This window comes from Opisthocomus hoazin, chromosome 8 (genome assembly GCF_030867145.1).
Source record: "Opisthocomus hoazin isolate bOpiHoa1 chromosome 8, bOpiHoa1.hap1, whole genome shotgun sequence".
Lineage (NCBI taxonomy): Eukaryota > Metazoa > Chordata > Aves > Opisthocomiformes > Opisthocomidae > Opisthocomus > Opisthocomus hoazin.
Window position 1 is genome coordinate 48,597,599 of NC_134421.1, and position 23,995 is coordinate 48,621,593.

General features: G+C 38.3%; 1 protein-coding gene across 4 annotated transcripts in view; it reads right to left on the minus strand.

Moving 5' to 3' along the window:
• Window positions 1–23,995, minus strand: part of CADPS2 (calcium dependent secretion activator 2) — a 325,438-nt gene that overhangs the window by 37,614 nt on the left and 263,829 nt on the right. For 2 of the 4 annotated variants that reach the window (XM_075428323.1, XM_075428322.1), the window contains 4 exons: window positions 17,655–17,796; window positions 17,406–17,525; window positions 8,938–9,093; window positions 5,993–6,140 (listed from right to left, as the gene is read on the minus strand). In XM_075428323.1, coding sequence (XP_075284438.1) covers window positions 5,993–6,140; window positions 8,938–9,093; window positions 17,406–17,525; window positions 17,655–17,796 — 566 coding nt within the window. The remainder of the gene's footprint in view (window positions 1–5,992; window positions 6,141–8,937; window positions 9,094–17,405; window positions 17,526–17,654; window positions 17,797–23,995) is intronic. The other 2 variants (XM_075428325.1, XM_075428324.1) reach the window with 1 other exon arrangement.

Genomic DNA, 23,995 nt, shown 5'->3' on the forward strand with positions numbered 1-23,995 from the left:
GAAGGTGCCTTTAAGTAAATGCTTTTAAAATAAACCTGAAAGACTTTTTAGATAATACTACAGTTTCCTCCTGAAATTAACAGGAACTAGGGATCCCATTCTGTCAAGGAGGCACATCAATTTGAACAGTAATTCTTCCTTTAGAAACATTTATCTGACAGCAAAGATTGTCCCCAATAGCCACTTCACAGAAAATGTGACTTGTAAAGACTAACCCTATCTTCATAGTTCAAGGCTACTTGGAACAGCTAACAGCATAATGCTCGGTGTAAAAGTACTGAGGTCAGTATAAACATTAGCCTAACTTAGCAGCTGCCAGCTGAATAGTTTTCAGAGTTGTACGTTTTTAAAGGCTATTTTTCATCTGTCTCAGAGCTGCCACACAAAACAAAACATTTAAATTTGATCTGCTCAATATATTTAGGAATGATTTTCTGAACAGCGCACCTACTGAACTTGCATTTAAATTAAGAGAGAACAAAATTATGAGATGTGTTTGCCCACATATATGTATCTGTTCCAGGGACCAACATCAAACGTGCTAATTTTTGGTTTTAATTTCTTTTAAAATTTAGAATCACTTGGAAAATGTAAATACATGTCTCAGACAAACATAAGCAGACATCTCAGAAGAGTGAAAGAATGTATTAGAAATACACAAAAGAACTTTCCATAGCTCCAGATATATTTTACTCTAATCATATTAACTTCTTGATCAATATAATATTCTCCTGATCTGCTAAGGACTTCAATCACCCAAAATTGTCTGACATCTGTTGCTTCTACAGTCTTCAGAAGGCAATGGTTTCTCATTCTCTGAAAACAATAAGTTAATTATACTCCCACAGATGCATGTCAAAACTATACATGTTCCTATCATCCATGAAAAATCACAGTTGTCCCTCCCATAAAGTGTCTGCAACTTTACCTCCACAGCACATTAAATTCATGGATCTATATATATACTAAGATCAGTTTCTGTATTTTTGCTTTTTTTTCTTTTCTTGTTTACTTTTTTTTCTCACCACAAGGCAAATACAATTTTGCAGGAATGGAATATGATCAGTAACTTCACTGTGTGACCAAGAAAAACAGCAACTAAATCAAATTATTTAAAAATCACTAGATTCCAAAATCATGACATTTGTTTAGAAATAGTTTTTGATTTTTTTTAACCTGAATTTAATTTCCTTTTTTTCAAGATTTGTTTTGCAACCTATGAGATCATAAATGTTTTGATCCACTCCTCCCCAGTGCCAACATCCACTAAACCAGCCACTCCCGACAACACAAAACTTCAGATCCTCACGGAGGATTATTTGACTCCAGGAGACAGGCTTTAAGAACATGGGAAATGTTGCAAAATTCATGACAAAATCGCATGAGCTGACAAGGTTGGATGCACGATCCTGAAACCAGCACTTGTAGGACTCCAGCTTTTCTACTTCTGCCAGGCTTGCTCGGTGAGAACAGACAAATGCCCACGCCTTTTCCAAACACATCTATGGCTAGTTGTGCCTTTGCATTCCTCTGCGGCTGATGGGATCGCTGTCCGCATGGAGCCCAAGTGTAGACAAGTCAGCACCCACAGCTGAATTATTTGAATACACATTGTAGAGTCTTTCAGCATCATCCCAAGGCCCCTGAAGGGGCCTCTGCCTTTCCAGCTCCCCTTGAGTAACTCCCAGTAAAATATGAAATACAGCTGCAGCTGCAGGAGGTACCTGGGAGAAAACTACGCTCGGTGGCAAAGGGTGTCATGGGACGTAACCAGACAGGACTGTCTCTTGAGGACAATCTGGCTGGTCTTCGAAACGTAGCTCTCTGCGCCAACTAGCATTTGGAAGGAGAGAAAGTATTTTTGTGCCTTTTGACACTTGTGCTTTCGTGGAACAAAGGAGTTTGTTCCTAAATCCTGTGGTGATGAGCTGAGAACTGTAACTTGCTCAACTCTCCAAGACATTCAATTTTCTTTTCAATTCTACCTCACTGTGACCCAATATTAGAGGTGGCTTTTTTTATTACTTAGGGTTTTTTTTTGTTTGTTTTATTTAAAAGATTTTCAAGTTAGTTTTCCTTTGTTTGATGGCTGTGAAAATAAATTGCACATGACCATCTGACTGGAAACTGCTACTGCCAACATATAACATTACAATATTACATACATATTAAAATGTCTCTGCACTTTACTATCAAATCAACTAATTCCCTAGTACTTATCCAGTTAAATGAGTCTCCTCCTTGAACTGTATGAATCAAAATAGATTCAGAAACAAAGTTCATAAAATTAAAGCCCACTTTTCCCTCAATTTGTCTACAGATATATATAGCACTGGCTGTGGCACATTCCATGCAAATGGCACATCATTTTTTTCCCCAAATTGAAAAGTATGTCTCTCTTTTATAAGCATGATACAGTACTGTGAGGCTGGAATTCTGAAAGAAATAAAATAACTTCTATACATGTTCTGCTATGAAGCACTCAACAGTACAGAAAAATGGCATTTACTGTGTACATGCTACCCAGTTACACAAAACAACAAACAAGCTGTGACTGAGATCTAAGGTCCTGCTTGGATCTAACAATTTGTCAACTTAAGCGGCCCTAGAAATATTTTTCTATTTGATTCTTGCATCCAGCAATATTTCCTGTGTGATTCTTACCTATCATACTCAAAAAGGTGAATGTTGTCAGAATACTGCAGCATCTAGACCATAGAGTTAAAAGTTAACAGGCTTTAAATCGCAAATAACAAAGGACAAATATCTCTGGATTGAATGATGCATGACTGAAAAGGTTTCCCTCACTGCCGCTATTCATTTGACCCGGGGTCTGTGGACTGTAAAGGAGTAGCACGTGTTGGCTTCTGGTTCGGGAAAGAAAGAAGTGGGATATTGCTCACCATACCACTACGCAGGATTACACACACTGAAACTAAGAAGCCAGGCAGGCAACTGTTTGAGAAACAGCAGCAAGTGGTATGTTACTCAACTGTCTTCCTGCACCCTTCCCCTGCACTCCATGAACTGCCATTCTGGTTGTCCATGAAGTGAGCTGCAGGCACCAACAGTCACTATGAGATAAGGTGATTCTCCCCTGGACCTGCTACTCAAACCCTCCTCAGGCAACTGCCAACCAACGCAGAAGGCATGCAGTCAGCGGAGCTCTCTTTGAACAAAATGTAATGATTGTGGCTGTAGCCAAATGATGCTGTGCTTGTCTTAGGTTCTAAGATGACATCCAGAAGGCAAGGAGGGGAGCCCTCCTGAATGGCAGACAGCAACTCTTTATGAGAGTGGACTTCACTGGAAGATATTTCGGAGAATGATGAGCAGTGCATGAAGTAACGTAGGAAAACCTGGAAATTTAAACTCTTAACTCAAGGTGCTATTATTGGCAGCCATGACCAGAACGCCCTAATTACATGGTAAGTAAGAATTCCCTCCTATCTGACAACACAGGGTGAAAACTTCCACATCTGGCACTACTTGAACAAGGTATGCAACTGCCCATAGCTCTGTATAGGGAATGAACAGAGCATGCTGTATTCAATGAGATGCTGGGAGTCTAACCATCTCATTAAATAACACCTTCCATCACTTGCAGAAGAAGTTCTAGAAATTGTCACACGGATATTCAGTGTTGAATTTCAGATGAATGAACAGGCCTTTTAAAAAATGTTAACTCAGGCGTTATGGACTGTTTTTCTTGACCGGCAAAAAAGACCATGTTTGAGACTAAAATGAAGATGAAGGAGGATGAGGGAAAGAAAGGTACTATGGAAAAGTTTCAAGACAAAGTGTCTAATTAAGAGTAATTGGAAATGCCAGAGCTGCTACAGAGGAGCCAGAGATACAACTGTTTATGTTATGACATGACCTCCTGCCTGCTTTGACAGATGGGCAGATTCCAGAATTATCTCACCCAAGAAATCCTGAAGCATTTCAAACAACCAAGATATCAGCTACAAGCAACTGAAAAGCCTATTTTTTCTTGTTCTTCAAAAAAAGCCTTGGGAATGTAAGAAACTGATAGACAAGAATTCAAAATCATATGAGAAAGCAGGCAGTTGCCACATTATCTGATCATTTCTGATATATGAAGGCTCTGAGATTCTTTTGGTTTATTAGATGAATTGGGATGAAGGTTAATTTGGGGACTTTGAAAAATGTAATGTATTTCATCACAAGTAGGCTAAATTGTTGAACTCTTGCACTGAAATGAAGCATTGGAACCATCTAGGGTCGTGGTCAGACCTAGCAGGGAACAAGGACTGCATTTCTGTTTTGGTGTTGTGAAAAGTGTATGATGGAGCTTGAAAACCTAGAGAATGGGAAGATTTCAGAAGAGAATTTGGTGAGTGTCTGCAGTCCAAAAGGTAACTGCAAATGCTGGACTTTGGCTTTGAGGGGCCTGGCTGAGAGTGCAGGAGGCATCGTCCAGGGCAGGCGACTCTGTGGCGCAACTGTGGAGAGCGAGGCTATACCATCTGCCTGCAGATCCTTATGGAGGTCCTGGTATTGCCCGTCCCCAAAGAAAGGTATGCACGGGTGTGTTTGCAGTTTACTGCTCGGATAGTAAGCGAAAGACGAAATGGCAGCATCAGCCTAAGGCAAAGAATTGCTACTTGTGGTTTACTTCTGATGAGCCTGAAACAAGACTGTTTGTTGCTCTTTTGCCTCACTGAGGTGAAAGAGTCTATAACTTTGCGACCCCATAAGACAGGACACTAGGTCTGAAAAGCAGAAGAGTGAAGAATGCATCTGGAATCACCTTAAGAGGATGAAGAAGGAAAGAAGAATTGAGAAGCTGACAATGAGTCTGTAGCAAGGTCAGGCTGCAAAGGAATTCCGAAGGCTCGGCTAAAAAATTAACAAGAAAAGCAGTATTATAATTTCAAATAAAAAGTGGCTGTTAACCAAAGAAAAAAAGTAAGTTAAAAAACAATGAAAAGACACTTACCCATTGACTAGTAAACTGGTTCATGTCACGGAAAACCAAAAGGAAAAATAAAGATGACAGGGTAGAACAGGAAAATGATGAATGTCTCATTGAATTGGGAAAAAAAAAAAGACAATTACATCGAATACGCTAACTGGACAAGATGAGCCAATAAAACGCAGCGCACAGTACAGAAATGGAAAAATCAACAGAATCAATATGACCAAATAATGTAAACGTGAAACTGCCCAAAGGAGACATATGTTTTTGTTGCCAAATGCTGACAAATGTTTCTACCCTCTCTCCAAAACCAAATCAAACAAAATTACACTGCTAATGAACTAGCACAGCAAGAACAGTTTGAATTTTATGCTGGTGATCTCACCAGTCTATGTAGTGTGCCCTTTTTCACTTCACAGATTATTCCTGCCGAGAGGGACAATATGGGAAGGACAGTAGTCAGTGAAGTCTAAATATCCTTCAAAAACACATCAGTGCTCCACTGTGGAGTGTCTACAGCCCTGGCAGCAGTCTACTGCCAAAATGGTCCCTGTCCTTGGAGACCAAATAAAAAATCCCATTAAATTACCCAATTATTTCTGTTCTCTATTTTCAGCATGTATACAGACATGAATGCTGGATATATGAGCCATTTAAAAACCAACCTTACTCATTTAAAACCTGGCTGCAAAGGACAATGTTTTGGCTCTATTTTACTGTTACAAAAGAGTCCTGAAGTGGGCTATTTCTCTGCTGCAACCCAAGAGAAATTCCTGGAGAGGCTGCGAGTCAAGAAATCCTCTGAATGTTCAACAGATTCACAGGTCAAAGCAAATAAATTACAGAAGCACTCTGTGTCTTCTCTGGTGGAAGAAGAGGGGTTGTGTCTTGCGTGGTGCTTCTAGGGAGCAGTCTATGCGTGCTCCCGTACAAACAGAGCTACGTGACACATCTCAGCTAGTTTGAAATTAATCTACTAAGGACCGTCTGCAGTGTGAGATATTTCAGATTAACCGAACATAGGAATTAAACACACAAAATTCTACTTACCTCTTGCCCCCCATCCAGTATGCAGAGTTTAGCCGTCTGTTTTTTGGCATCAACTAAGACATTAAACATTGTACACAGAGAAGAAGGGATACGCAAGTCTGTGGATTTGTTTGTCTTTTGCAGCTTGAGTTCAAAGGCAATTCTTGTTCTGTTTATTAAAACATAATTCATGAGTCTCTGATAATTGTGAACAACAAGGGCACAAACGTATAAACCTTACTAAATGTGTTGTCTTAACAATGTACATGCACGTGAGAACATCTTAGAAATAAAATTCTGTAAGTACAGAATATCCACTCCTTGAATAAACAACTGCATTGATGGTAATCTCAAGGTTCTGCACTGCTTCAACTAATTTAGTTGAACAATAAAAGTATTATCTTCTTGCCTACTAGATAACAATATGCTTCCTTGTATGAGGACTAAGAACAATTTAAAGCAGTGAAAATACCCCACATTATCCAGCTCTTCTATGTTAAAGTGCAGTTTATCATACCAAATACTTGCTTCTAAGAAATATAATTAAAAAGCCCTCTCCTGAATTTAACAGAAAAGAAAATTTTATTGAAGAAAATGAGTTTATTATTAAGCAAATATTAATGTTTATACTGAAAGGTAAGACGCATCAGGAGATACATAACACAAAAAAACTATTTTCTTCTCACAGCAGTGTACATAAGGAGCAATGTCACTGAAATAAACTATACTAGTTCAGAATACATAAATATAAAAGTAATGTTTTATTTCCACCTTTCTTTTTAAATGTGGGTACCAGAAACTGACACAATATTTTAAGAAGATGAGAACAGAAGCATCCTATTTCCATTTAAAAAAGTCTTACAGATCATATTAGTATCAAAATAAGAGTTACAACAGAATAGTTCCATCATTCTTTTCTGAGTTGCTACTGTCTGATACACTCCATCTTATGGATATAATTTACTTTCTTTGTTACCTGACGTACAGTATCTTTGACAACACTAAAACGTACTTAGTGTATTAACACTAGTATGTTATGCATTAACTCTAAAATATTAACACATTTCATGCGCTGACACTAGGATCATTCTGTAATGTTTATTAAACCTTCATCTACTGCCACCAGAATCTTCTTATTCTCTACAAAAGCAAGCAGCAAAAATGTCAGGGTTGGTATCACAGACCAAAAAATGATCCATATGGAATTCTTTTCGTAATGCCTCTGTGTTAACAATTCTGTTTTCAGCTTCTGGTTGTGAACCCGGCAGTGAGCCACTTCTAACATAATTTTTGTGTGCCATTAAAATCCACACAGTCAAATCTGTATGGTGCAAAGATTTAGATCATGCCAATATGTGGCATTAGATTTACTGCCCAGGAGAAATTCAAGTATTCATATTAACACAATTGCCTTTCCTACATTAATCTGTAATAAGCTTTAAAAAAAGATATGAATTTGAAAAGCTTAATTTTTCAATAAAATATTTTAACTAGTACTACTCGTATACGTCTTATCGTATTTTACACCTTATCGTATTTTACATCTTGTTGCATTTTAGTCCTGTTAACAGAGTCCCAGTGTCAAGATTTTTTTCATTTTTTTCCTGACTCAGCGTCAATATAATCAATACATTACTGCATCTCAATGCTACTCCTTCTATGGTTTTTAAGACTGAGATTACACTGATAGTCTTCCAGTCCTTTGAGATGTCATCATTTTTCTAAGATTTGTGAGATATTTGTAGTGGACTGAGCTTCTACGCCAAATTCTTCAGAACAGATGGATGTAAGCTTACATGACTTCAACTTTAATAGGTATCGTCTCATATCTTCCTTTGCTACAGAACTTAAACTTTTATTCCATTCTCTGTATGATCCCCTTTCAAAATCAAATAGAAATGTTTGTGAAATGCTTCTGCCTTTTTTACCATGATTTCAGCATTGTAGCTCTAGCGATAGGCTCATATACTAGGCCTGAGGTTCTCCTTGTTCCTAGTATGTTTAACAGAAAATAATAAAATACATCATCAGATTTAACCTTACTGGACATTAAAGGTTCTGTTTCTTTAGCCTTCCTTATCAATGTTGTATATTTTCTGATTGACACTGCAAAATCGTCTACAAACTTTATTTTTTCCCCATTTTTCTATTTATTTTTCAAAAAAATCAGTATTTCTCTATGTCCAGATTAAGCTTTCTCTGTATGTGGGATCATGGCTTCTGAAGTACCTAGTAGGAGATCCCTGTAAATTTTATGGACATACAGATATTTCTTCTGAACACAATGATATGTACCGAAAGCTATGGCAGAGATCTTTTCAGATCAACTGTGCTTCATTTAAAAGAATATACCCAAAATATATTGAAGAAAAAATCAAGAAAAAACCCCACTGTTTTCTATAATTTCCAGAAGCTTAGCAATATAAAACGTACTAGATGACCCACAGAGGTCCCTTCCAACACCTACCATTCTGTGATTCTGTGATTCTGTCACTTACAGATTGCATTCTTTTGTTTATTGCACAAATGTGGAAATGCTGTATACTTTTTAGATTGTAATATATTTCTTAGGGACAGTCCTTTAAGATAATGACAAATTAAGGAGTATTAAAGAATAATATAGTAACGGAGAAGGGGAACGTACTAAAAGAAAAAGGATTTCTTCCAGCAGAATTCTGAGATTTGTCAGTATTTGCCACATATATGGAATAGAAAAGAGATTTGTTTTTTTCACTTCCAAGGGTCTATTCGCAACATATGTAGAAATTCTCCTTGGTATTTCTTAGATGTTGCCAAACTGCTGATTGCCAGATGCGGGGAAATACACACAAGTCATGATCCCTTTGCAGTTGCCCTGATTCCTATGATAGGATTTTGGTACAGATGCACCTCTGCAAGCCAGTATGGCTGTTCTTCTGTTAATTTTCAAATCTCTCCCAATTTTTAACAGATCATTTCAACTGTACCTTTTAACGCAGGCTTCTATCATGTCAGTGGCCATGAGTTTAAGTCTCTGCTCTAAATGATGGGCAAATTCTGGTTCTGGCCAGTGAAGATCAAAAACAAACATCTGCAGAGCATCCAGTTTCCAGAAAAGATCTTCTGATGTAGCTGAGCCATTTCTGTAAGAAACAAACCAAAACAAAGTCCCCAAGAAACCAAAGATAAATGTATGGATGTCTATCCCAGTTGTCACAGAATTATCTAAGTTAATAACATTTCCTTTTCACACCATCTTCCTCCTTCACTCCACTGTATGTCACACCACAGTTGCTCTTACTCCAAGAATGTGAAAATGGTCATAGAAAATTTAAAGTAATTCCCACTAGGGTGAAAAAAGTAAAGTTTTCTCATCTGTTAGCTGAGAAATATGACAGGCTAGGGAGGTAGATGGGATGTTGGGGAACATGGAAAATGAAGTAGCTCAAATTTCAGATCAAGACAGGAAAAATAAAAGGTACAGGAATTATCAATTACTAAGAATCTTTTCAAAACAGTGAAGATTTTGCACATATGTTTTCTTGCCTTCATAACTCTGGTAGATAAGCCTACCAAAGAAACGAGGATGCTAGTAGTAATATTGTAAAAGAGACACCCAGACAAATAGTCCCTTGATAAATGCTCATTAATTCTAACTGAGGGAATAACATCAGATCCTGGTGGAAAAAAGAGAACAGAAATTATTCAAAGAAATGTGTGCACAAACAAAACAGGGGATTAATATGGTTCTGTGTCATCTCAGATTGTCCACACTGTTTTAAAACTCTTCTTCCATCCCAAACCGATTCCTAAATTTAAAGACATTGGCTTGTGATAAGATACAACAATTTAAGGCTAACCTTAGCTGTAACTACAGTGACACTTCCACTGTCATCGCGGATTAATTACATTTTCACGATGCGTTGCATTGCAACGCCTGGGTTACTGTTTAAGTACAGTTCTACCACGCAGCATGGCATTCCAGACTGTTGGTGACACGAGCAACCAAAACTCAGCCTGACAGTCCCGGTTCAGATCCAAACAGTTTAATATGTCACTGCTGACATTTTATTGCTTCTGCCTCGTGACAAAAGAATGTAATTGTCAAAGTGCTCAGTGACCCCAGCTCTCATGGAAGGAGTCAGTGAGTGCTGAGTGTGCTCAGGACAGAGCAGGGTCAGACCAAAAAAGAAATGACAAAATAGAAAGGACCTGTAACACCCGACCACCCAACGCACGCCTCCGAGAGCAGCACTGCCACAGTTCACACCAGGTTAGCAGAGGCAGTGGGCGGTGAAGGGAAGCAAAGCACAGCTCATGTTCAGGGCTCTGAGGAGGCAGCACAGATGCAGCAGGAGCACCAGTCGGTCCCACAGCACCCCGCCACCTCCCATATCCCCCCAACTGCTCCCTTGTCCCCACTGCCTTAATGCCAGCATGACTTCAGAGCCATGGCTGCCAAGTTGGGAGCATGGACGCCCGCCTAAGGAGGAGGCCGTCTCCCAGCAACCGATCCTGACTTCATCTCTGGATTTAAACGGTGCAAGTTTTGGTATCTTCACTATGCGTAGCAGGATATTCCACAGTTTTAGACAGGCTTTTTCGATATCACACATATTTTCCCCACTTATTTTACACAGTAATTGTTAAGTTTACATTGCATCGTTGCTCCTGAAAGAAAACAGCAGAAACAGGCGAAAGGCCCGTGGGACTGCTAAGGTTACAGCTTGCACAGGGACGGAAGTTACCTGTTCAGGTTGGACCTCAATAGGGAACACTTTCATACACCGCTAAGTTTAATTACAAAATAGAAATAACAAACCACCCAAACTTCTCAGGAAGTTTATAACCCTGTTAGACTGTTTCTTAAGTTACATGATAAGCAAATATTGAAGATTTCATTATATCTGCTGTGTAGACCGTCAGTGAGTGAAGTTGTAGATGTTACGTTATACATATTATTTGATTCAGAAGTGACTAAGTCAATTTCTGAGATGACTGGGGTAAAAGACGAAGACAAATTATATAGGGACAGAAATGGGGACAATCTCAGTATACATATTACAGTTGATAAGAACACGTATTTTCCAGAAAACAAACCATAATTTCTCAAGAAACAGAACTAGCATTTTTTATCATCAGATCACATAATTTAACTATTTTTTATTCTTCCATAGTTTTTCCTTTTTTTCCCTAATGGAATTCCAAATGAAATTCTTCAGGACTCAGAAGGACTAATGTGCTGCCAATAACATGAATGTATTCTTGTGCACGTTCACTCCCTGGTAGCCACTTAATTTGGCTTCATTAGACTACCAAATAAAGTTTCACAGTTGTAATAAATATAATAACAGATACAGGTTCATGAAACACTAATTCATTCATTCTCTTTTCATATCATTTTGAGCTCCCACTCTTCAATTTTTTTATTCAGCATTGTCCAATGACACTTAAATTTACCTAACATATTATACTAGTAAGATGGGGAAGGAAAACAATGTGTTACAACAGAAGTTATTTGTTCCTAGTTCACACATCCAGACACAAATGTCTAATTTGTTTGTTAAATGCTGCAGAAAACTGCGATTTCAATTACCTTGTTCTCTGTACCAGACACTTGTTTTATTTGGATTTTAGGATTTTTCCTGGCCCTTATTCAGTAAAAAACATTAGAAATAGTACTAATTGTCAGCATATACCTCAATACCCTGAAGTGGTTGTACAGACTATAGATTCGCTTTCCCTACTAGGAGCTAGATATGTCACTCCAGGGTTTAATACTACATAAAGTGTAACATGAAGAAGAGCTAAACTCAGTTTTTACCTCCTCCTGGCAGCAAGAGGAATGAAAACCACCAAAGCATTTGAATTGACATCTGTAATTCCAGAACTATTTCTTTTTTGTGAAGGGACAGGACAAATTCTTGGCTATTGAAAAGTTTTTATTTGAACCTGTATGGTAAAGCTACTTCAATCTAATGAATGGAATAATATTGTTCTGCCAGGAAAATGAACTGGTACTCTTTCTTTAAAAACTATATTCACTATAGTTATCTACATTTTTAAAAATAAGCCCAAACTCCACTGTTTTGCTGGTCAAAACTTAAGATTTCAGCACTACTTCTTTGCGCAAAAGGTACTATCTAGTCATCCACCCTTTTTAATCAGGTCATGGCAGTAAGAGAAGGTTTCCAACGGTTAAAAGAGGCAAATATTATGACTATCTTATTTATTTTTAATGACAACTTAACTTTGTATTTGGTCACACTTTGACTGGGAGAGTGGACCAGGTATCTCCAGAGGTCTATTTTAACCTAAATTATTTTATGGCTTTCTGCCTTGCATCGTATTGAACACAGCAAAAAAAGGACCAAGACACAATGTTTCTCCAAGACCCCACAGAATGTTAAACTTAGGAGCTACACACAGCTTCCTAAGTAATTCGCTTATCCACTGACAGCTGAGAGAGGCAGCTTCCCACTAGTCTTGCCAGCTACCCAAACAGTAGCAATTAGTCCAACAGTCCACTAATAAAGCACATTGGCTGCAACATCAGTACACATATGACTCCAGAGTAGATGTAGAATATATCATTTCTTGTCCAGATGTGGAAAGCCATAGGGTAGCTTGGGATATGAAAATGTAGGAGAACTATTAAATATCTAAGGGCATTCTCAATCAACCACAAGATTCAAAGGCAGCTAGCTTCCATTCTTATGGAATTTGCCAAGGGCAATGATGGTGATTTTATAAATTACTGTAATTATCTTTTTTTTTAAGGTTATTACTGAGTTACTGCCCATTAGTGTTTTGTTAGGACTGTTTACAAAACAGGGCATCATCTCTATGTCCTTTGTGAGCCCCCAGCTTGTGAGCTCCACCTCTATTTTCTTTATGCTGCCTCAAGATGTATATTCAGGGCTCAGAAAGCCAACTGAGAAGTTCTTCAATAGAAAAGGATTTTCATTAATTATGAGGTCAATGGCACTTAGCTCCATCTCTCTATTTTCCACCAGCAGATGAGGGGGAAGGATGCAGCAGAACTTTGGTAAGTAACAGCTTGCGTATGGTCCCTCAAAGATAACAGGGACAGAGTTACCTCACAGTTCCTCTTACTTTGTCCAAGACTGAGGCAACCTGAGGATCAAACAACCAAAACATGTTTGTTGAGTCTTCTTTCTTCCTGCATGCTAGTATTTTTGAAAGGAAAGAAATTTGGCCCACAATATACATTCATCCTCCAGAATGCTCAACAGGAAAAAACTATATTCAAATCTCCTTATTCCACAGAAACTAAATCAGCTAAATTTCACTATAACATCAGTCCTATGGCTATACTTTTAAATACCCAACCTTAAAAACGCAGACCATGGCCTCCTACCACTTTACGGGAGGCAAGTGCTATGACAAGAATGTATGTGGCACTACAGATGCAACCCCCCAAAACAGCACTGAAACGTGGCCTCCTGACTTATTCAGCATGGACAAACACACAGAGAGGTCCAGTATAAGAGCTCGGACACATTCAGACCAGATCCCTTCATATCACTATGAGAGCACTGTGACTGCTCCATCTGGTCCCTCTTGTCACTCATCATAGCTGAGCCATAGCAGGAAGAAAAGAACATAGCTGACACATTTCCTTTGATGTTGCCTGTTCTGGGTGAAAGACAAGCCAGGACTATTCTCCTGCAAGCATGTTCCTTATTCCATGTTTCCCCAGCCTTGAACTTTGCTCAACCCGATATTCTAGACTGGCACCAGACAGCAACAGAAAACCTCAGGTCTATACCTGCAATATTTTTGGTCAGTGAATCTATGTCATGTCTGCACTGAAAATAATACTATATAAATTAAATGATAAACAATTAAAATTACCCACAAATGTAACTTAAAAGCCAGGTCCAGAAGAGGCAGAGAAATTTAAAATAGAAATGGAACAAAAATGCAATTTAAAGTAGTGCTTTTGAATTAATGAATAAGTAAGGAAAAATCCCCCTCATTCTGGCTGATTAGAAGCTTTTACAGAATATCCAAACTTTTTTCCTCTTCAGGGAAGTTGCCTTCAGCCAAATGGAGCAGTAATCCACAGTGCTCTGCATGTCTAGCCAAGGCGTCCTCTGAGTTGTTCTCTCCTGAGACCAATCAAGAAAAACAGACTACTACTCACAACACTTTCCCCTTTTCATATCTCCCTTTCCGATGCCCAATAACAAAAGGTTAAGCCAAAACAACTGAAAATGAGCTAACGGTCTTCCTAAGCGCTATTATAAGCAGCATACATTTACTGCTCCAAAACATGTGATCAAGGAAAAAAAAACCAACAGTGAATAAAAAAATATAAACAATCATCTCCAGCAATGTTCAGAAGAATTGTAGAAATTTCTAAGTGAGAGAGGGTAAAATCTATTTTCTTCAGTAAATCACACAAAGAAATGCCTAAATGTGAATACATTTTCAACTCTTTCTCTTCAGCAAAATTTCTCAGGTAGGCACATAACAGCTCTGTTGAATATGAATGGACTTAAACACGAATATTAGAGCATGAATATGAACGTTAGTAAAGTTTGGAGAGCATGAAATCTCTTCCTGTTGCAGACAAAATAGACACAGGACTTGACATTCTCAGTAAACATTTAACCGCAACTCAGTTGGCTCACAGACTGCTTTTCCTCATTATTTTTGCCTGCAGATTCTTCATTGTGTAATTCAAATTGATAATGATTAATTGGCAAAAATCATCACTTTCCAAAAGAAAGAGAGAAGTCCAGCACAACTCTGTGACAGACATAGTCATCTTCTTGCCAAAGCATCAGCTGTGTGGCCAGGAGGCAGCATAGTGGACTGGGAGAGAAAGACTTGGGGGAGTCGGTGGGGAGCAGGAGCTACCTGCGATGACTGACAAAGCAGGGCCTGGGCTCCTGAATTCAGGCACCTCCACTGACTCTGTGTACAATACAATATGCCACGCTAGTTCATTTAAGGTGGGTGTTCATCACTTTGAAAGGGAAAGCCGACAGGAAACACTGGGTTTTGCTTAACAGGTATTACAGTGTAGGTATTTGGTTACTCTCCACTGGAGAATTTAACTAGAAAGAGGAAGCTTTGTTCTTCCTGAAAAGGATGAGATGGGAGAAGTGGGGGAAATAAAACTCTCCGCCTTTCTTTCATGTAATAGTGAAAGTGAACCACTTCCTCCACCAGAAGCTGAGACACAGGAATCCGCAGGAAAGAGGAAACTCTTTAGCTTGGGAGGATGAATAACTCGCTTGCAGTGCTTTCACTTTCATTTTTTGATCCAACTACAATACGTGGCCATTCTGAGAAGTTACTTGGCTCTTCAGCAGGATGTAGGTAGGATGATTCTTAAAATACTACCCGAATTCCACAGTATTACAAAGGTAACTTATACTACCTCCAATCTTGAATGTTAATTTATGCACAGTTTATAAAATACAACTTCAAAGCTCTATGTTTAGGGAAAAAGAACATGAAGAGGTGCCTACAACAGAGCCAGCACCTCAGCAGACCTCCTCTCGAATGCTGTGCGGAGCAGCTGAAAAAGGGGTGATGACCTTACAAAGGCCATACTGCAGTGGGGACACCGCTCATCCTCACTTCTCTTACGAAGCAGCAGAGCAAAAGCTACTGCTGGCAAGTGCTTACGGCACACGTCAACCTCAGAATTCACTGAACGCTTTGAAAACCTCACTGATTAGTTTTAGATGTTCTGCGTACTTTGCCATACACACCATGAACATTAACACCAGGTGATGTGCAAGGGGGATGAGCTGATGGCTGAAATTCACTACACTCACACATTTCTTTGACAATACAGTCTAGGAATTTATTGCTACACCAAAAGCTTCATTTAGGAAAGATCTAACACTACTATCCTCCAACCAGAATCCATACTTATTATACATTAATTATAAATTCAATATTCAAAATACATGAATTTTAATATGTACAAGTTATTTTTACTGGATGTGGTTGCTAGAATACAGCCTGTAAGAAGACCACATCTAAGATTATAACAACCCTGAACTCTGAAAGCTATTCTTTGAAAAAAAAGTAAACCCTCGAAAGCACTGGAATAACAGAAAGGAATTTGAGTAGCAGAAGACCAATTAGTTTGTATTCAAAGCTGAAATGATTGGCATAAGCACTTCAGGAGAAACCTAGCATTAGTATGGTAAACACGAAAGGTACCAGAGCCAAGGATTAAGAGGAATTTTGTCAGCTTTTAGGGGAATTAGCATCAGAACAATAATCATAATACTCAACAGACAAGTGCCAGAAGTCTGGCAGAGCACAAACTATCGAGTCCCTTTTTACAAGGAGTCACACAGAAAAGATGAGGGGTAATGGGTACAAGTTACTCCTGGGGCGATTCCGGTTGGACAAAAGAGGAAAATTTTTCACAATGAGAACAACCAGCCATTGGAATAATCTCCCCAGGGAAGTGGTGGATTGCCCAGCACTGGACACTTTTCATGTTCAGCTGGACAGGGTGCTGGGCCGTTTGTCTAGACTGTGCTTTTGCCAAGAAAGGTTGGCTTGAGGTCCCTGCCAACCTGGTATTCTACAATTCTATGAACTCTTGCAGTAATGGATCTCAGCGCTTGTTAGGAGTGTTTAACTCCCTCATAAAACCTGAGAAGACAATACCTGGCTTGAAATCCTATCATCAAACTTTGTGTCCTGAATGTGTGTTTTTTTAAGTCTTTCACATTCATCCCTTTCTAATACAACTTTAGTCAAAATAAGGTTCTTCTTGAGCCTTTCTCTAATGTATATGAATGTGTCCTCACACAGAAATCTGGCCTGTAACTATGGGAATATTCCCACAGAACATGGCACATCTGCTCTAATTTTTTTTTTTCTTTTTTTAAAGAGAAGAGCACTGAAGTGTTAGGGAGAAATCAAAAAGAAATACATATTTTTTCAAACAGAAAATGAAATGGATGTACTTCTACTCTGGGTACTTACTAACCTTTTACTATTTTCCTGTAACATGGACATTTAATCTAATGACAATATTTGCAATCAATGATTTTCAGAACCAATATACAATGAGTTAATCAAACCCATGCAAAAATATGATGGGCTGCCTCACTTTACACAACCACGATCTAAAATAAATTATCCAAAAGGTTCCGCACTGCTTGTTAATTCAGAAGAGTCGTTCGGTTGTTTAGGGTATTAAACACCATCCGTACTATGACAGACCTTTGCCAAGTTGATTTTGTAAGTTATTGAGTTTAAAACTGCTACATTTTAATGCACTAGAAAGCGCAACTCACTAACAGCCCATGCTTGGCTCACTCCCAAGAAACAATGATTTCCAGCTAAGAGATCATGAACACCATGCAATCCAAATACAGCTGCACAGAACACCAGCAAGGCCATGCAGAGCTGACATACAGTCAGAAGGTTATTGAAGAATACACACGTGGAGTCATACAAAGAAGTCATCCAGGTTGGTGTAGTAAAGCTAGGTATTTGTGGAAGATTAAGAGGCAAACTTGGAACTTTTGGAAGAGCTACATTAGGAAGACTGTTGGTGATGCTCCTGTGAAGAAATAAACAATGTAGGAATACAATAAAAACCAGAACATTTACAGGACAACAGGGGAGAACACCTGATTAGACAGAAAACTATAGGCAGGTGCTTTGTTCAGATCTTGTAGCAAGCACTTACTTGACAGGTTGCCATGACTCTTGTTCAAGACCTCTGTGAATGGACTGGGCAATTGATGATTCCATGAGATCGATGTAGCGGATGACCATGGGAACAAAAAATTCTTGCAAGTGCTTGTGAAATTTTCCATTGCACAAAAATGCTTTAAAAACAAACAAAACACAAATAAAAAATGTCACGCCTTTCCCCATTTTATTTTGCTATAGGAAAAAGTATATTTTAAAATAATACCTCTTAAAGTGTTTTAGTACACAAAAGCATTTTAAGAACAAGATCTGCCTTGTGTAGGAAATACAGTTCATAAAAGCTAAATGAAGTGCTCCATGAGGACACTGCAGTACATTTTAAACTGTCACTGTTATGAAAACTAGGCACATATTAAAGTCCTTTGTTGAATCAGAACACTTTTGCATCTTCTTAAAATTAATAATATACTTTGCTGAAATGAAACCTGAGCAATTTCGTTCAATACTTAGACACCAAGACAGAAAAAAAACACAAATCAACCAAACAGTATTTGAATGTCATTCAATTATTTTTATTTTATTTTATCCTAAGAAGAACAAAGGTTATAGTAAAACATTTCAACCTCACTAGACTATGTGTAAAAATACAGATGTATACAGCTTTTCCTCCAGATTGGTTAGTGGAAAAAAGCAGTATGTGACATATGAGTGTTTGGGGGAATAAGAATAGTTAACCCATCTGCTCTGTGTCCTCAGGAGCTGACAAAGTCCTGAATCACTGCCTATAGCTGCACAGGACATTCAATGAGCTCTTGAACGTAAAACATGTCTTGGTACACCTATGCATGTCCATATGCAAAAATCTCAAAGGCCAGAGCTCACCACCAGAATCCTGTTTTTTCCCATCCTGACACGTGCCCAAACCTCACCAAGACCCCCACAAACAAAAATACCTCCCAGACAGTCTCTGTTCGTGTGAAACTCAGCCCCAGCAGCCAAGCTTACCTCTCCTCTGCCCTCTCAGCTGCCTTGCAAAATTTTAAAGGGCGCTAACTCTACACTTCCCTTCTGGAAGTTTGCTAATTCTCTGGTGTGATTATCTCCAACTTTACAGCAATCGCAGTTCTGCAAGTCTTTAAAGGAAGTCCTGAAAACTAGTTGCCTATAGTGCTTAGGAAAGTTGACAATATGTAACACACCTAGAGGTGTTCTCTTGCTTTTTGAAAGAAATGGAGTTGACTGGTGAGCATACTATTAAGCATGAAACATATTACTCAAGGAAAGTAAAGTAGCTATAAGCAGTAGAAAATTACCTGCTTCACAAATGGGATTTACTTCATGAAAAACTGTATACAGAACACAAAATGAAAATGTTTCAAACCTGAAAATTAGTTTGCCACCACCGCTGCTTGTCCCTGTACTCCCTGAAATGTCCTCTTAGCAAATCCTAACTCTTAGCACACTAATGTCCTGTCCCACCACGGGAGTATATCAGTTTCATGTTTTGAATGTGTCTCTGCGCAGCCGTTAATCCAGCATTATTATTAGGACCTGTAAGAATATTTCCAGGTGTACGTGGAAATCATACAGGCAAGCTGAGCCACAGAGAGAAATTTTCATGATTTTGGTAGCCCTTCTTTTCTCCTACCCATATTCTGTTGTTTTAAATTCTCTTGTGGGTTTCTCCTCCTACCTATTCCCACATCCAGGCTTCTCAGTTGATTTGGATCGGTACCACAACTGTATTTTGAGGAGGCTTCCTCCTCTTCCTGAGAAGAAAAGGCTGGGTCATGTGGCTCAAAACCCTGGAAACTATCTCATAAAATTACAGTCCCTCTTGTTCCACTACTGGTACAACTCCATGTATAACATATAAAAATTACTTATGTAACTTCCAGAAACTCTCTTGCCTTCCATTCCTGAATGATGCCCACCACAAACTGAACCTGGGAGAGATGGCAACTTGTGAAAACGTCATCAAGTTTCAGTTCTCTATTGCTACTTGTATTGCAAGGAAGTGCCTTTGCTGCTGAACACTAATATTTTTTTTTTCTTGAATACAATGATCTGAAAGTAAGAAATATTTTCTTGAAAACATCCTTGCAGAGTAATGGGAAATTATGTATCAATCACCTTTACCTAAGGAGACAATATTAATGTGGTCAGCTCTCTCTGGTTTTGTTCACCTGCCTCTCTCTTGCTAAGAATTTTGAAATTTTTAGCCAATTTCAACCATATTAGACACAGGGGTGAAGACATCAGATATATGAAGCTTCATGAAAACAGGCAGCTAGGTAGCAGGCAGAGATTATCAGGGTTTCCACTGAGAAAAAGGCAGTGGCATAGACTCATTAAACACTTGAGAATCCACCCTTGAGAGCACCTGTGAGTCCATTACAAACATGCTCCATTATTTACCCTGCTTATAGAACTACTTGTTAACTAGCTAGCTCTGGCATAATTATTTGCATATCAGGCACTCAAAACAGTGTTATTTTTTTCTGTATTTATATATCTCAAAACTGCAGCCTCTGTGACCAGCAGTAATAACAACTGAGAAGGATTTGGATATTGAGACAAAGGTTTCTCAGTAAAAGGATGATGAACATTGCCTTGGAGAAACAAAAGGGGGCTGGTATAAAGTTACATATTAGGCTGATTTTTCAAGGCAACCTTGAGCTTAAGAACAACAAGAATACAACTGTGTCAATTAAGTCAATACTGCCACTTTACAGTGATTCAGTGCAGGACTGGCATTAATCAGGCAATCACAGTTACTTGAAGGGATGAGCTTGTAGTTTACTGTTTTCTGAGCACACCGCAGAAATGCTCTGCTACAAGTCCTACTCTGGGAATTACTGTAATAAAGCCTCATGGGCAGGAGGGCAACTCTTGTTATTCCAAAGTCAGAATGAAATTTAAAGAAGTCACAGGCAATAAAAGCTGTTCAACTTAAAAAGCTGAATCATTTTCCTAACATCCTGACACCAGCCTTTGCAGAGAAGGGAAACTTTCCAAAATGATGCCAAGACTCTTAATGTGACTGTCCCTCCGCAGAGATCCCTCTGTACGTGGGCACGCGCACAAGAGCGCTGTCTCGGATCAACAACTCGGTGAGCATTCTGTTTTCCCAGGGCTGAGGACATGGCAGCTCTGATTTAGCCTTCTGGAGATCTCCGTCAAGGATTACTGCAGGGCAGGGCAAGAACTCGGAGCACAGGGATAAGTGATATAGCTGAGTATCATCCGCAGACTCGTGGCACTCTACCCTATGATTAGAATTGATCTTGCCAAAAGGTACCACCTGTGCATCAAAGTAGATGGGAAACAAGAGATCCTTGAGGAAATGCCACACTTCAAATCCTTCAACTACCACTTGTCTTCAAAGCTATGTAGCTTAATTCTCCATTGTCTTGTCAATATAGACACCCCACACCCTCTTCATATGAGTCATCTCATATTCACACAAACAACAACAAAATGAAAGCCTATGCCAGGGCAAGCTAATGCATAGACAACATTCATGGAAAACAGATTTTAGAAACAGAAATAGATCCCCAAATGAAAAATTCTTGAAATACTGAAGTTGAAGATGAAAGTTACTCAATTTTTACATATTAGGTAGTTGAAATATATTAAAATATGACAAGAAGAGACCAGAGATGAAAAGTACAGTCTAATAACCCAGTACTGGAATGACGTTTCTCCTCTAATAGTAGGAAAAGCATCTACTGTGCTTGTGTACAACAGAAGCTGTAGGGCTTGTTTTGCTTTTACTTATACAGGCACAACTTTGGAGTTCTCCCGGAGCCAGCGTGTTAACGCTGTCCTCAAGAGCTTCTGGAGAATCAAAGGAAAGGAAGAATGACACAAATGAACATGAGTGTCTCCTCCACCGACAAAATTAGCACTTTGGCAGACAGTCTATAATTATCCTGCTCTCCATAGGATTCTCGGGAAGGCAGCACTTGGATTTTCTGGTGTATGTTAAAATCTAAAATAAAAGCTGTAAATTTCAAGAAAGAAATTTCCTTGCAGTTCCATTTTCTATTCGTGGCAGTTGAAAATCACCCAATAACTTGTAAAAGGAAAGTTTACATTTCCATTCATTTCCTGTTTATATTACATTCTGTTTCCACATTTATTAATCTGTTACTTAATGTGGTGAAAATTGCAAATGTCTCAGCTTATATACAAATTGTGTATTTTTACATACAAGACACAATTTAAAAGTGAATTTGAGAGATGTGCTATGTGGATGCAAGCTGAACATTTATTTTACAAGACAGTGACACCAACAGCTTATTGCAAAATTTTCTTGTGCCTAAAGCTACCATTCAGTCAAAAAGGTTATTGGATATTCTGGTAAGCAATAATGCAGCCTGAGTTAGCTCTCAGTATCAGTACCCAAAACACGTAGCTCTTATCTGAAGGCAGATTACGATTTCAAAGCAGCTCCTAATACGACTAAGCAAAAATCATAGCTCCCTGACCTAAGAAAAGATTCCCACTACAATTAATCAGAAGTGTAAGGTTTGATGAGAGATATCAGTGTGGGTATAAAGTTTGCCCTGATTACCTTAAATCTGCATTGTTATCTATCTTTGCCCTGATTACCTTAAATCTGCATTGTTATCTATCTCCATCCTGTAGTTTAAGATGGGGGCTATGATGTTATGCATAAATACTAGTACAAAAGTGGTACACAGGCTGTAACAAAGCATGAAAGTGATGAGGTCTTTGGTTGTGTTTGCCACTCTGCTACTAGCAACAGCAATAGTGGAAAAAACTTCTCAGAGAATTCCTGTTTGAAATCGATAGCCATGAATAATGGAAATGGCTTTCAAGAGGCTAACACTCATGCTGTTTTTTCTAGATTAGCTTCATTAGACTGTCTACAGGTGTACCATGGCTGAGTTAGAGCAGGTACACAGACATTTCACTGAGTAACACTTGATGGAAAATGAAGATTAAGAGTTAATTTTAGAATATTCCTAGTTTGACGGATTTGTGCCAATGTAATGCAATAATGCTGAGCAACAGCACAGTACATAGTGTCAGTAAGTGATACTTGGAAGGAAAACTTAGCAAGTAAAGGAGCAGAATATTGAATATACAATTGAAAAACCTCAAAAATAAGCCAAATATATAGACACTTCAAGGCATATGCCACTACACGATATCTCTGACACCATCTTAAACAAAGAGGAATTAATACATGTCTGTCTTGAGGCACTAAAAACCTGATTAATCTGAATAATTAAACAACTACACAAAGTAAATTGCCCTCTAGAGCAGGCCCCTTCATAACATCATTTATAGGCTCTGTGTACAAAAAACAACATGGTCATTACAGAAAATAAGACACGATCCTGGGACAACCATGTCCTTCTTCCCTCTATGAATACCCAATTCTGGAAAAAATAATTTCGCTAGCATAGAGAGAGACTGGGTACTGTTACTGCTGCTCCACCTGCAAAGCTTTATACAGTCAGGCGTAGGTGTGTATTAACAATAGAAACTTTGGAGATCACGAAAATGTATACTATAAAAGCAGCTACAATTTTTTTTAAACCTTTAGGTTTTGAAAAATCACAATAAATTTATCTACAATGTATTACTCATTTCCACAGTAAATGTCACTTTTAAAGTCACTTTTTTTTATTTGTTAGCTCTTGTCAGAAAAGCTGAAATATTTTATAGGATAGCAAGATCATACTCCTCTATCTACTATTTTAAGTAGTTCTTCAGTTAGACTTAATAGGAAAGCAATTGCTGATGAACTCAGTGATGAACTCTTAATTGTTGTAGAATAAGGTCAAAAAAAAGTGGAGAAAATATGACTTAAAATTGAGTCCTTCATAATAGGAATGTGAAGCTTCAGTCAGGACTCGCTCTTCCTCCCTCCTTTTACTTCATAAAAAGTTATACGCTGTATGAGAAAATGCACTTTTCTCTCATTGTTAAATGAATATTGGCTTTGAAGTATTCGGCTTGAATCTTGTGCAATGTTTTGTATACTATGTAAAAAACCACATTCGGTATTATTTGAAAAGCAAAGACTATGCATTTTCATTATCTCACAGTCTTTCTAATATTATATTTTTGTGACATAGTTATAAAAATAGTCTCACATGTAAGTTTTCTTTAATGTTGTAAATGTTCGATTGTTTCTTTATTGTTAGGAGTTCGCTCATGTCAGGTTTACGTGAAAACTGACTCCTGCATCGAAGATTTAGAGCTCATTTAAAGCTCTTGAGATAGAATAACACGCAGGTGTCAGTCCTCCAAATTTCACTGAAGATTAACCTAATATGCAATATGGTGACCTAACAGTTCTTCATTTGAAAGAAATCTGAAAAGTAATCTCTGATA